General features: G+C 36.2%; 1 protein-coding gene across 1 annotated transcript in view; it reads left to right on the forward strand.

Moving 5' to 3' along the window:
* Positions 1 to 13423, forward strand: part of Tmem39a (transmembrane protein 39A) — a 30915-nt gene extending 17492 nt beyond the window's left edge. The window contains exons 5-9 of the mRNA XM_078041174.1: positions 4226 to 4407; positions 6564 to 6912; positions 7725 to 7912; positions 9857 to 9977; positions 12941 to 13423. Of these exons, the coding sequence (XP_077897300.1) occupies positions 4226 to 4407; positions 6564 to 6912; positions 7725 to 7912; positions 9857 to 9977; positions 12941 to 13174 (1074 nt within the window). The 3' untranslated portion in view covers positions 13175 to 13423. The remainder of the gene's footprint in view (positions 1 to 4225; positions 4408 to 6563; positions 6913 to 7724; positions 7913 to 9856; positions 9978 to 12940) is intronic.
* Positions 13424 to 15644: the final 2221 nt, after the last annotated feature.

The following is a 15644-nucleotide window of genomic DNA, read 5'->3' on the forward strand; positions in this document are numbered from 1 at the left end:
ACACAGAAGCCTTTGTGAGTATAAGCTCTGATTCCTGTGATTACAGATAATTGAAGATGTTAAGTCATGATCTAAAAGCCATTAAGATAACTGGAAAATAGTGGTAGTATTGGTAGAGAACTGTTTCTCCTGGTAGGAAAGGATGTAACTCAGCCTTTCTCTCAGGTTCAGTATTTAGGTGATGAAAACAGGTACTTATTTTTGGATATATTGAGAAAGAACTTTCTTTAGAAGAATAGAATGGATTTGTTGTTTACATCTGTTAAAACAGGCAGGAAATTATTATGTTTCATCTCTTCAGTTGCTTAGAAATGGTATTGGCATAAGTCAGTTTAGTTGCTTCATGTTAATGTGTAAACCCTTCATAACTATAGTTTCTACCTTGTTGCTACAAAGTCTATAACTTGAAGCATTTTATTGCCTTTGAGTGTGTGTATGGTACTAAGGATTGAACCCAGGGCCTAGTGCATGCTAGGCAGGTACTCTACCATTGAGCTACATCCCCGGCCTTTTTTATTCTATTTTGAGATAAGATTTCATCAAGTCACTCGAGCTGGTCTCAAACTGTGAATTTCTTGACTCAGCCTCCCAAATTGCAGGAATTACAGGTGTGCATCACTGCACCTAGCTTCCTACTTTATTTTAAACACTGTTTAAAAAGCATTTTGTTTGCTGGATGTGGTGGTGTACACCTTTAATCCCAGCAGCTCAGGAGGCTGAGGCAGAAAGATAAATTTGCTAGCTTCAGCAACTTAGTGGTACTCTCAGTAACTTAGTGAGATCTTATCTCAAATTTAAAAATAAGAACTAGGTATGTAGCTTAATGGTAAAGTGTCCCTGGGTTCAATCCCCAGTACCCCCCCCTCCATAAAAAGGCAGATAGAGGGAGCAAAATGTATTTGTTTATATACAAATAACTTGTCCCTGGAAAGAGATATGGAGTAATAATGGACTGCTGGTGGCTGGGAGACAGGAGCAGCATGAATCACTACTAGCACTCTAGGATTTGTCTTTTGAGTGATGTGGTTATATTATCTATTTGAAAATTTAAAATCAGCTATATAGTGATTCTTTCCTAATATATCTAAATTAAATTATTAAACCCGTCATAATCTTTTTTTTCCTTCCATTAAAATATGTTTGCATTCTTATATCACAGAAAAGATTGTGACCCTGAGAAAGACCTTTTTTTGGGGGAGGGTACCAGGGATTGAACTTAGGGGCACTTGACCACTGAGCCACATCCCACCCCTATTTTGTAGTTTATTTAGAGACAGAGTCTCACTTTGTTGCTTATGCCTTGCTATTGTTGAGGCTGGCTTTGAACTCACAATTTTCCTTTCTTAGCCTCTAAAGCCGCTGGGATATTATAGGCATGTGCCACCATGCCTGATTGAGAAAGACCATGTTTTAAGGAGAGCTGGAGGTAATTAATTTGAAAGATAAATATTCAGCTGGAGAATTCAGCTGGACAACCACCTCTCTGCCTAGCTAGACTTTTGTTTATTCACCTCCTAGCTAACACTGCTTCTGTGTACTTTCTACACAAGACTAAAAATAAATCCAACTATTTTACCAACTTGAGGCAACTCTCTTAAAAAAAAAAGTTTTTATTTTATTTTATTTTTATTTGTTTGTTTGGTATGGGGTGCTTTACCCCAGCTACATTCCCAGTCCTTTTTTCTTTTGAGATAGTGCCTCACTAAGTTGCTGAGGCTGGCCTTGAACTTAAGAACCTTCTACCTTAGCCTCCTGAGTTGATGGGAATACAAGTGTTCCCTAGCACACCTTTTGTATTGTTTTTCTAATACAAAAACAGTATATTTTATTGAAAAGATTAAGATTGTTAGACACTAGAATGTAAAGCAGAAAATTGAAAATTACAACTTCATTACTGAGAATCACATTTTTGGTTTTATTTCCTTCTAATGTGTGTGTGTATATATATATATGTGTGTGTGTATATATATATATATATATATATATATATATATATATATATATATATATGATTTATGTACATATATATTTAAATGTATTTATTATAGTATTATGAATAATTTTCTAACCTGACTAGCTCTTATTTGTCTTTTAGGTTTCAAAACAAATATTGCTTTCTAAAGAAAGCCTTCCCAAGTAGGGTCTCCTATTACTTATTCTCCTGATAACTTACGCTTTTCCTGTAACACTCATCACATTATAAAAATAATTGTCCAAATTTAAGTTTAGTATGTGTTTTTCTTGGCTGGGTAGCTTCATAAAGATAAGTTCTTATTTGTCTTGGTTACCACTGTATCGCCAGGGTCTGTCACATATAGCACAGTGAGTGGTTAAAGAATGTAGGTTCTAGAATAAGACAAAATCAAACTCTGCTGCTCTGCTGGCATGGAGCAGAAACAGTCTTTTATTTCTAACCTTGTACTTTTGAGAATAGAAGTAATAGAATAACTCCAGGGCTTACGTAACTTCCCTAGACTTTAAAATACAAGGTACATTGGTATGAGGTACCTATCAGGGGAGTGATATAGAACTATTTGCCATGCTGTGACTGAGAACAGCTTGGGTCTTTTTCATAGTTTGAGGCTTAAGCAGTTTATTATGGTATTTGTTTAACTGCTTCACATTTTGAAGTACCCATATATACTATGTGTCTCTATAGTTTGTATTATCCCCCCCCACACACAAACAGTCATGTGTCACCTAACTATAGAGACAAGAAAGACATCACTAGGTGATATCCTCATTGTGCAAACATCATAGAGCATATTGACACAAACCTGGATATCATAACTTAATCATTCCTTGTGGCCTCTTGATGTGATCAAGAGCTGTGGTAAATGCAAGCTGTGTAAATTTGCTGCCAGAGTTACACAGTATGGTGTTTTATAGTAAACTTTTTTTTTTTTTTTTTAGTGTATTAAAAATATAGTAAGTACATAAACAAGTAATAGTAATAGGCAACTATAGTTGTTTGTTTCATTATCAAGTATTAAGTACTTACTATATAGGACTGGAAACACAGTAGGTTTGTTTACACCAGCATTACCACAAACACATCAGTAATAGTATGTGCTTTGATGTTATGGCAGCTGTGATGTCACTAGGCAAGAAGAATTTCCAGCTTTATTTAATCATTATTTATTTTTATTTATTTATTTATTTTTTTGAGATGTGGTGTTACTTATGTTGTCCAGGCTGGCCTCTGACTCCTGGGCTTGAATGATCCTCCTGCCTTAGCCTCTGAGTAGCTGGGATTGCAGGCATGTGCTGTGCAACAGGCTCTCCCTGTAGTTTTATGGGACCACAAGTTTTATGGTGGATTTTTTTTTAATATTTTTATTCTAATTTGTAAGTTTTATGTTTTGACAAATATATTTTCTTACTATATTTGGTCGGTTTTAAAGATTTAGGATTTAAGAAGAATATTTGAGAGATGATATAAAGAATTAGAAGTATTTATACATTATTTTATTTTTAATTTTTTTAGTTATAGATGGACACAATATTTTATTTTTATTTATTTATTTTCAATGTGGTGCCGAGGATTGAACCCAGGGCCTCACACATGCGAGGCAAGCACTTTACCACTGAGCTACAACCCCAGCCCTACACATTATTTTTGTATGTGCAAAAGTTAAACATATAGAGGTCTGTCAAAGAAGATGTGATTATTTTGTAAAATTTTTGTAATATTTTAAACGTCAACTCAGCAAGCAGATTAGAGGTGAGAATTCAAAGAAAAATAGAAGTACTCTTGCTGCTATTGAGGCCCTTGGCATTCTGGTAGGAAGTAAGGTAGATAAATTATTGGCTCTCCATCTGTATATACATACAAATGGCCTGAGAGATTGTTAAAATATAGATTCCTTGACTCAAATTTTTTTCCCCTCCATTCAAAGAGAAAAGTTGTTAGGGACTTACATGTTCATAAGCAACTCAAGTGATTCTGATGACTGGTCCATGGACCATACTTTGATGAGAAACCCTAGTGAAAACAAATTAGATGATAATGATGAAAAGTTAAAGCAGGTCTGTGTGGGTACAAGGAGGAGATGACTAATTGCCTGGAGAAAGTTGAATTTTCAAGAATTAGGAAGATAAGGTGGGATGAAACAGTTTTCTTTTTCTTTTCTTTCTTTTTTTTTTTTGATATAGTTTAGCTTCCATTTAAACCTACTACCCTTATTTATGTTACATTGCTTTTAAATAAGATAATTTATAAAATTTACCTTTGGTGCTTCTAAACTTTCAGGCCACCAAGGCGGGTGCAGCATCTATGATTCACTACATGGTTCTGATATCAGCTCGCTTGGTGCTTCTCACTTTGTGTGGATGGGTACTTTGTTGGACCCTAGTCAATCTCTTTCGAAGCCATTCAGTACTTAATCTCCTCTTCCTTGGCTATCCGTGAGTACTCCTGTTTTGCAATTAACAAAACTTTAGAAGTTATTTGGGTCATGCAAATAATACTATATAAAAAAAAGGGAAAATTAAATTCTTCAAATATAAATTAAGAGTTTAAAAAATTTGAAAACTAGTGGATATGATAGCCATATAATTTGTTTTCTAAACTAGATTAGTTGAGACAACAGACATAAACTAGAACTATCCTAGGGAAACTGAGAAGTATGGCTGTCCTACCAGTGGAGAGGTTGTGATACTGGGGATTGAACCCAATAGTGCTTTACCACCAAGATACATATCTGGCCCTTTTTTAATTTTAAATTTACAGGGGCTGGGGTTATGGCTCAGCGTAGAGCACTCACCTAGCACGTGCGCGGCCCTGGGTTCGATCCTCAGCACCACATAAAAATAAACAAAATAAAGGTATTGTGTACAACTAAGAAATAAATATTAAAAAAAATTAAAATTTACAGTGCCTCACTAAGTGGCCTAGGCTGACCTTGAATTTGTAATCCTCTTAGACTCCCGAGTCCTTGAGATTACAGGTGTGCTATAGGTGTGTACATTTGTGTCATCTAGTGGAAAGTATTTATTTATTTTATAGTACTGGGGATGGACTCAGGGCCTCATGCATGCTTGCCAAGCACTCTGCAGAGTTACATACCATGTCCTTTTGAAATTTTGAGACAAGGTCTTGCCAAATTGCCCACGTTGGCCTTGAATTTGGGATTGGACTGCCTCATCCTCCTGAGTAGTAGGATTATAGGTGGACACTAACACACCTATCGAGAATATTTTAATTGAGCTCTAATTAAGTTTAATAGGATTACCATCATCAAAATGGCTAGCAGTCTTTTTCAATTTAAGTATATAAAGAAATAAATTATTATTATTATTATTATTTGGTACTGGGGATTGAACCCAGGAATACTTAACCACTGAACCACATCCCTAGACTTTTTTATTTTTTACTTTGAGATATGGTTTCATTAAGTTGCTGAGACTGGTTTTGAACTTGGAATCCTCCTGCCTCAGCCTCCCAAGTTTCTGGGATTACAGGCATGCCTCACTGTGCCCAGCATTTATAGTTTAAATTGTAATGAGGGTCCAGGCACAGTGGTGCACACTTGTGTTTTCATTGACTTGGAAGGCTGAGGCAGGAGGATCACAAGTTCTGGGCCAGCATACATACCTTAGCAAGATCCTATCTCCAAAAATAGAGCTGATGATGTTGCTCCGTGGTAAAACACCCCTGAGTTAAATTCTTAATACCAAAATAATAATAATAAGGGAAGGTAGAACAAGAAAAAATAATAATCCCAGAATAAAAAACCTAATAAACATGTATGGAGTGGTAAAATCTGTGGAGAAAAATAACTGCAAAAGGAGAGTGCTTTGAGGAGTGGGGTAAGTGATACACAGTTTGCAGGCAGGAGAGCCCCTCACTATGGAGACATTTAAGTTGAAGGGCAAGCCATATCAAAAATTTCTAAAAATACACAAAGATCCACATTAGGAGAATACTTGTCATGTTATTTATGCTAGTGGAAAATAAGAAACAACTTTTTTTTTTCTGGGCTGAGATGTAGCTCAGTGATATAATACTTATCTAGCATGTGCAAGGCCTTGGGTTTGCTCTCCATAAAAAATGTCATGTGAAACCCACAGAAACAGAATGTTTCTATCAAGTGAGAAATGGATAAATTATGTATGTCAATATATGAATCCTATAATGTTTTTAAAAGTTCTTACAGAAAAATATTTAGACATAAGAAAATACCCATTGTATACACACAAGGTGAAATAGCAAGATGCAAAACAGTTTGTACTATATGAGATCAAATACATAAAAGACGAAAGCATACATGACTATATATAAAGTTTATATGTTGGACAAATGTGTACCCACTAATAAAAATGATTATTTCTAGGTAGTTTATATTTTGTAATTGAAACTTTTTTATTTTCCTCTTTTGCAATGAATATGTACTGCTTTTGTTGTAAGAAATGGAAGACTTTCCTTCTCAGACAAGGAATTTACCCTCGGAAAGTTCCTATTATGTTTACTCTGGTGCATCAAGACTATTATATTGACATAATTATACAGTGTTCTTAGGTGTTTTCTGTGGTATTATTTTCATATTTACCTTGTCTTACAGGTTTGGTGTTTATGTTCCTCTCTGTTGTTTCCACCAAGATAGTAGAGCTCATCTTCTTCTCACAGACTATAACTATGTGGTACAGCATCAGGCGGTAGAGGAAAGCGCCTCAACTGTGGGTGGCTTGGCCAAATCCAAAGACTTCCTCTCCTTATTGCTGGAGTCTTTAAAAGAACAGTTTAATAATGCGACACCCATCCCCACCCACAGCTGCCCCCTATCTCCAGATCTCATTCGAAATGAGGTAGAATGTCTGAAAGCCGATTTCAACCACAGAATCAAAGAAGTTCTCTTCAACTCCCTCTTCAGTGCCTACTATGTTGCATTTCTCCCTCTGTGTTTTGTGAAGGTAAGCAGATATTTTGCTTTGTGTGCTCCCTGGATTGTGTGTGAATTAAATAAACTGGGTATTTCTTGTTTAATCCCCCTTTTCTCTGTCTCCCCTTTGGCAGCCTGGATGGTGGAGTTCGGCTGCATCTGGAGTGCACTAAAACCGCTCCTGGTTGGCGGATAGGTATTTCCGTATATGTGATGCACCCCGTGGTGGTCCCCTCTTTCTTTTTTTCCTTTTTTTCCAATTTTTTTTCTTATTTTCTTTTCTTTCTTTCTTTCTTTTTTTTTCTTTTTAGTTTCCGGGGAGAGTAAAGATTATAATTATTATAGGAAAAAATATGTAGAAGCTTAAGAGAACCAAGGATTCAATAAAATCCAGGTTATTGTGATTGATCTAACAGGGTTATGAGGAATTTCTTGAATTTAATCTAACCTTTATTTATCTAAACTTCTATTTACTTCTGTGGAAAAGAAAAATGGTCTGGATGTCACTTGGGCCCATAATCTTTTGGGACATTTTAATGTCCTTCCTTCACCCATTCAGAAGCACTTCTGCAGCCGGAGTGGTCCTTCAGAAGCACTCAGTTCTTCTAGAAAGGAAACACTTAAAATATAATTGCCTCTCCCTCCCAGCCCTAATTCATACAGCCAGAAAGTCAGGTTGAAGGATTTTGGAGGACTCTGCTCTTGAACTTTCTGCACGGACATCAGGACAACCAGTGCATGTTGACTAAGTGTGGCATTTGTCTGCAGGGCATATATACACGTACCCATCCTGTGTCTGATGCTGGTGCATGGATCATTTCTGTCTCTTTTGATCTCTTTCAGAGTACCCAGTACTATGACATGCGCTGGTCATGTGAACACCTCATTATGGTGTGGATCAATGCTTTTGTCATGCTTACCACACAGTTGCTGCCATCAAAATACTGTGATTTGCTACATAAATCAGCTGCTCACCTCGGCAAATGGCAGAAGCTAGAACATGGGTCCTACAGCAATGCTCCACAGCACATGTGAGTAGCTAGAGGGTAAAACCATGTAACACGTTTCTACATGCTGCTGATCATGTTTATTTGCTTTGTATGTCATTCTGTTCTTGGCTTTGAACATTTTTTAGTTTTTGTCTACATGGATGCTTGTCATCATTGCTAAACTGAATACAGGATACATTAACTCATTTCTACCACCATACCCAGCCCCTTCTCAAATGCGTCCTACCTTTCAGCTGCCCAGTCACTCTAGAGTGTATAATTTGTGCCCCAAGCAGTACTTCAGAGTTGTCTTTCAGTCTTAACTGTTTGCCCAAATTCAAAGAGTCATGATATATTTTAAATTCTTTTTATAAGATTTTTAAGGTTTATCTTCTCATTTTCATTGCCACAGCTAAGTTTATAGCTACTCATCTCACACCTAAGACAGCTGGACTTTGCTTTTCTCATCTTTTCTAATACATGCAGATTTGGATTAGTAATTTTTCCTGCCTGTAATTTTTTCTGTTTCTTTTTCTTTTTTTTTTTTTTCCTTCCTAATCTCTCTACTATTTCCCTGTCTCTCCTGTATTTCAGTGAAAACTGTCCCTGGCTGTGAGTTCTAAGTATTATTCTTATTGTGTCCCCTTATCAGACATTTCTCTGCATGGCCCCTGTGATCCAAAGTGGCTAACTTCAGAACTTTTTTTCTTTCACTTTTGAGTCCATCATCATGCCTATCTCTCAGACCCGGACCATCTGCATCTTCCTCCCTTGTGTAATTTGAACATTTCACAAATTTCATCCCCTACCAGTTTTTTCCTAATTAAGTGGGACAGATTGAGGTGACCTTCCCTTCCCCTCTCCCCCTCAGAGTTCTCCCTTCAATTATCTGCCTTGATGTCTGATACAGATTAGCACAGGCCTTCAAGCCCAGGAACTGAAAGAGATTGGGCCAGGCTGAAAAGAAACCCGACTGTGGGCAAAGGACAGATTTCAATAAAAATTGAAAATACAATCCACAGTACTAGTACTGTACATCTTCAGGCTACTGATGGCACATGGCCATGAGGTGTATCATCACTTTAATGCTGGTAAGTGTGAGCAAGGCTGGCGGAACATTTTCTGAACTGGGGAAGCTTCAGGGTGCTAGAATATATTTTTTAACATATCTAAACTGCTGCCCCAGTTCCAGTTCTTACTCTAGGAAACTAACCTTTCGAAAATCAGGAAGAAATGAATTAACTTAGGTTTGTTTTTTGTTTTTTTTTTTAATAAAGCTTAACCTGAAGATCCCCATCCCCATCCCAACTCCATTACATTGATGCTGAAAAGACTGAAGCTTTTTCTTCCCTAACTTCTTTTCCCTAGAGAAACCTCTGTAAAAATGAGTCCAGAAAGCAGTAAAAAGAAAACTCTGTGTCAGTACCTTGTGTGTGTCTTTGTTCTACTGTATAGCTTCTCACATCTTTGAGGTATTTGAATTATCTGATGAGCAAACTGATTTTCAGTAAGTTTTAGGGATGTAATTCTGGAGTGAATATCACATTAGTTTGACAGTGTGTTAATTTCTTCTCTGTTCTTGTTGCCATTGGCTTTCTCCTCTTGTTTGTTCCCTCTATCATGTCAACCAGTAGACTGTTCACTTGGGATGGAGACAGAAGTCCGCCTGCTTACATTCTATTTTCTGGCCCATGGATGCCTTACTGAAACAATTTTATCTGCTCATTCTGCTAAGCCTCTTAAGTCCTTCAACACTGAGTTAACTGTATTACTTTACAGTCTCTCTGACTACATAGCAATGAAGTTTACCATAACAGATCCTTTCTAACTCCTTCAAGTTTGACCATGGAATTACTATATTTTCAGAATTCAGACAGATGAAGCCTTGAAAATTTAATTCCTTTCATAGAAATATAATTGGCCTTGCTAGACACAGTCTTATTTGTAATTGTCAATATGCTAACATTGCATTTCTTTCTCCTTTAGTTGGTCAGAAAATACAATATGGCCTCAAGGGGTGCTGGTGCGGCATAGCAGATGTTTATATAGAGCCATGGGGCCTTACAACGTGGCAGTGCCTTCAGATGTATCCCATGCCCGTTTTTATGCAAGTACCATTTATTTATTTTTAAGCATAAGTTTAGGAGTAAGTGTTAGAAGGCCATTCTGTATGTATGCACATAGCACAGTGAGTAACACATACTAGGAATTTGAGGCATGATAATTTTTGCTGTAACTATAACAATGGCCCTGGGCCCATGGAGGTGTCTTCTGAAAAGCAGTTTGGAGGTCATATATCATTATTGTAGTCTCAATAGCTTGGGTGGTTTCTCTAGTTACATTGGAATTTATTAAATGTAATTTTGTGTCAAATAAGCTGTCCATTATATAAGACTTCCTTTTTCATCTTACAATTTTATTTTGTAATAGTTGGGTTTAGTGATGTCCTTAAGATATATTGTATCTGTGTGTATCTTTAAGTAATATTTAATATAGTAATAATGTAGTTTTTATTAATTTTTTTATTTGTCAGATATTTGTGTGTGTTATTTTTACTTTTTCTTCTCTTTAAAATACCTTAACTTACCCCTGTGGAAGTCAGACAAATGTTATGATCTATAGCCTTTTATCTTTACATGGATTCAAAAGAGAAAAGCTTCAAAGTTAGAAAAGGAAAAAGCAATCTATATCCACTGAACCCTGCTTCTTTCTCACTTGCACTTATGCATTGGATTATGTTTTATGTGGTCTTTAGTTTTCCAGAAATTCTGACTCTAGGAAGCAGCACTTACTTTTAAAGGAAAGGCCAGCTGGTGGCCAGTGGGAGTAGGGAAAAGAAGAGACCTGCTCAGGACTATTCTTAGTAAAAATGTCCGTAGTGCAGTGCATTGCCTTTAAGTAGAGATCATATCCTAAAATAGAATTGGAGATTTAAAAAAAAAAATTATACTTTTCTCCCTCAGTTCCTTGTGAGGATACATGGACTTTTTAGTTCTGCAGGTGTTTGTTACCAAGGGACCTTTCAATTACATACTGAGAACTTGCATGAGGGCAGGATATCTGTAAATATATGATGGGGAAAGAGGGCAGGTTCTTAGTTGGGAGGAGCATGGGGAAGTTAAAGTTCCTTGGATGAGGAGACCACAGTGGCTCCTTCTGAACTCCCATGAGCTTGTCTTAAGATGGGAACAGACTCAAGTCACAACTACATAAGTATTTGATTTCTCCACAGGATACTTATTTAATTTAGATGGCTGAGTTCCTTGGGGCATTAATGGCTTCTGTTCATCCTTGTTGTCCTCTTGAAAACTATAACAACAAAATATTTTTGTTAGAATTTTCTGCTTGAAAAATAAGTATTTTTCTTGCTAGTGTTGGACAGCTGAAGAATCAAGTAGAATCTATGGAAGAAAGATTAGGCAAGTTAATTAATTGCTGATTTTGACCAAATAGTGCTTCTAAAAGCAGTTGTTGAGCCACCTGTATATAAATGACCTGGCCGCTCTTGTTCCCGTCTCCTTTTCCCCCCAATACTAGGGGTAAAATCCAGGGCCTCATGCATGCTAGGCAAACACTGTATCACCAAGCTAATCCACAGACCCCCTTTTTTATTGTATTTCGTGAGAGGGTCTCACAGATTTATCCAGGCTGGCCTTAAACTTGTGATCCTCCTGCCTCAGCCTCCCAAGTAGCTGAGATTACAGGCTTGTACCACTGTGCTTGGCACCTGACTCACTCTTTTAAAGTAGTATTCAGTGCCTGTATCCCAGTCTTCTAAAGGATCTTAGGAATCTATAGCATTTTCATATTTGGAAATGGTTCTTAAGCAGATTGAAGTTTAAGAACACTCACTTTAAATGTGTCTATTACCAATAGCCTTTACCCTTTAAAACCTGTCTACCTTTCTCCTTATTCAGTTTGTAGGTTACTGGCATGTTTAATGACACACTTTGCTATGGAATCTGAAAATGTTTTTCTGAATCCTTATAGAAAATTATTGAGCCAGTTTTACGTATGATACTACTGAAGTATCATGTAGTAAACCCCAAGCTAAAGATTTTCTTTTTCCTGAAGAAGGGCCCTGAGACACTATGTACCTTTCAGAGGAGTCATGATAGTTTGGTCTTCATTCTCAGGTTTAAGTTCTTGAGGTCCAACTTCCTTCTAAATTAATTCTTTTAGATCTGAAATTAACTACCATTAATACAGTCTCTCCTCATCTAATAGGACTTGACTGGCTGAGCTGAATTGTTAGATAATGTTCCTTTGCAACCTGTGACCTAATGCCTTTTTATTAGTAAACCTGGATTTAGCTCCTTAGAGTGAAGAATTTGATGAGAGTGAAAATAGTAAGCCCAATGTGTAATCTTAACTCTGGTTCCAACTCATTTTTCCTTCCTTCCTCTTTGCTTTGTCTTTTTGCACTCTATTTCTCAAAATTGAGAAAAAAATAAATAGTAGAAGCATATGTTTTATAAAAGATTTCAGTAAGTGACCATCGTGAGTAAAGAGTTTAAGGAAAAATAAAAAAACTATGGTGTTGATATTATAATACTTTCCTAAACTTATAATACTTCCCTCTTTCTAGGTACTTGTCTAGTGTGAGTATTTGGTCTTAGATTATCCCACAAGCTAAGAATAGCTTTTATATATTTATCTATTTTATTTAAAAATTTCTTGTAGTACTGAGGATTGAACCCAGGGCCTTACACATGCTAGGCAAGCACTCTACTACCAAGCTACATACATCCTTAACCCTAGTTTTCACATTTTTAAATGGTTACATTTTAATCAGTTATAATCCTACATTATATCCTCAATATCTTCATTACATATTGATTTTCAAAGTGTGAAATATTTCCCATTTGTTGCTTTATTCCACCCTGTCTTGGATAAATATACTTGTTCTTTTGGACATACATATCCCTCTTTTTATGTCCCAGGGCAAACAGATGTATTTTTTATTGTGTGTAAGAACTCATAAATACGAAATTACTTTGGAAAAATGAATTCAAGAATAACTTGAGTCTTTCCTATGAAATAACATTGTGTTTTTTAACTTCCTTACAGTTCCTGTTTCATCGTCCATTAAGGCTGTTAAATCTACTAATCCTTATTGAGGGCAGTGTTGTCTTCTACCAGCTCTATTCCTTGCTGCGGTCGGAGAAGTGGAATCACACACTTTCCATGGCTCTCATCCTCTTCTGCAACTACTATGTTTTATTTAAGCTCCTTCGGGACAGAATAGTATTAGGCAGGGCGTACTCCTACCCACTCAGCAGTTATGAACTTAAGGCAAACTAAGCTGTCTCTCAACAGCGAGGGAGAACTCAGATAAAAATATTTTCATACGTTCTATTTTTTTCTTGCGATTTTTATAAATATTTAAGATATTTTATATTTTGTATACTATTATGTTTTGAAAGTCGGGAAGGGTAAGGGATATTAAATGTATCCATAAACAAGGTGATGTGATCTTTCATGTGTTAGTACATTTGAATAATACACGTGTGAGAGGTATGCCTCTCTAGTAAAAAGATTGATTTGTTTGTATGACTCTTGAATAACTCTTTCATTTTGAACAATTTCATGTATCACTTGGTGTGATATGGTACCTTTGTGTGTCTGCTTTCCTTCCAGTCCTTTTCATTATCTTTAGTTCTCAGCTGGCCAGTAATTACTACAGAAAGGGGGATGAGTAGAGTTGCCTTCTAGCACCAATTTCTTTAAATTTAGATGGTTAATATTACTAGAAAAACTACAAAAGAGAGTAGGTTCAGGTCTTGGGTGGGGTTCTCTTTGTTGCCCTTCTGAGATGGGGTTTTAGCTGATTTATTCTAACCTGCGATATTTCAAGATATTTTTGAATCAGCTATTCCAAGACTCAGGGTTTTGCTGTCACTTTTCCTGTTTTTTCACTTCTTTTGCTTCCAAAGATTTTCCTTTTACTTGTTTGAAATAATACTTTTAAAATCTAGATTTTATAGAGTGTCCATATTCATGAAGGAGATGATAAATGTAAATGTCATGTATTCTAGAGTATGGGCAAATTGAAAATACCAGGTGATTGGAAGAATGGGCTAGTCCTCAGCTAAACAGTCTTGGATGTTTGGAGTTATGAAGGGAAGTGAAATACAAGAAGTTACTAATTTGTCCTCAGAGAATTTGATCTATATCCAAAATATATATTTTGAATTTCGTACTCCAAAGTTGGGGATGTAGCTCAGTGGTGGAGTTCTTGTCTAGCATGCATAAGGCCCTGGGTTCAATCCCACACTGCAAAATTAAAAAAAAAAAAAAAAAAAAAAAAAGAATGAATGAATAAATTAATAAATAAATGTACTGCAGAACTTTCATGTTTGTGCGCATTAACCCTTTAAGTTAATACCTCCCACATTTTTTGGCAGGTGATATGCTTAGTCCATTGATATTTTCACTAGACATTTAAACTTCTGAGGCCTTGTTTTGGAAACCTAAAATAGCATGTCATGTGTTTTCTGTGTTGGTTTTTTTTTTTTCCACACTGATGCTTTTTGTGATACAAAATAAGTCAAAGTAAAAATATCAATCATGAGTTCATAATCTGGCTCTAAAAACAATCCTTGCAGCGTTCTCAAAAGATTTTCAGCAAAGGAAATAATTTAAGGAGTAATTTATCTATATAACTACTCAAGGTAACTTTTATGTCTAACCATGTCTTCCTTAAACATTTTGGTCTGCTTTTTAAAGTTAAAATTATTTGGCATTTAGTCTGAGTCTGTTCAACCATTCAACAAATATTTATTAAACACCAGACACTCTTATTTGGCATTTGGGCTATAACAGTGAATAAGAAATACAAAGGCCCTACCCTCACAGAAGTCACAGGGTATGCGGAGTAGATCATTTGGTAAGTTTATGTGCAGTGTTTCCTGGTAGCAGTGATAAGTATAGTAAAGAGAAAACAATCAGGCAAGGAAATAGGAAGTGATAGGAATGGTACTATAAGAAAGCATCTTTGAGATGATTTTTGAGCAAATGTTGGACAAAGCAAGACATATAAATAGTTTCGGTGACAATTTCATGTTATAGTAGCAGTTAGGGCAGTGGCCTCAGGTAGGAATGTTAGTACATTGGAAGAATAAGAAGAAAACCATTGTATTAGGTTGTTTGCTGTTTAAATTGATTCAGCCTAAATGCGATTCAAGGGGCAGGAAAAGAAGGGCAGGAAAGCTACCATTTCAATGTGCTTTCCTTAGGATCTTGAGGATGTGTTTCTCTTGGTTTACAATTTGATGAAGTTAGTTCATAAAAGCAAAATGGGTGGTATGGGCAGATATATATCATGGAAAAGGCCCCATCTTGGTTCTAGCATTTACGATTTAGCCAGATAACACTAGTTAGAGACAGTAAACAAGTCTTGTAAATTAACATGATTGCCCCTCTGGCTTGATCTGTCTTTCTCAAATCCTAAAGGAGTAGCCCAAGAGGACCAGATGCTAGGCTGGCTGAGTGAGTAGATATAAGAAGTAAATTAGCTTTGGCTAATGGAATTGAAAAATCCACCTTGCTCTCACCTCCAGATATGTCAGCATCAGGGGAATAAAAATCCTTTAGTTCAGTGTGCTCTTACACATTCCAACTGTTCTTTGTAGGTATCTTATTACAATACAGATCACGTGAGACAAGGGACACCATTTTTTGCTCAGTGATGGTAGAAAATTAAATAATGCCTTTTAAAAATATATGTTTGTACATTAAAAGATGTATGGAAGGAAATGTGTGGCAAATAATC

This window comes from Ictidomys tridecemlineatus, chromosome 3 (assembly GCF_052094955.1).
Source record: "Ictidomys tridecemlineatus isolate mIctTri1 chromosome 3, mIctTri1.hap1, whole genome shotgun sequence".
NCBI lineage: Eukaryota > Metazoa > Chordata > Mammalia > Rodentia > Sciuridae > Ictidomys > Ictidomys tridecemlineatus.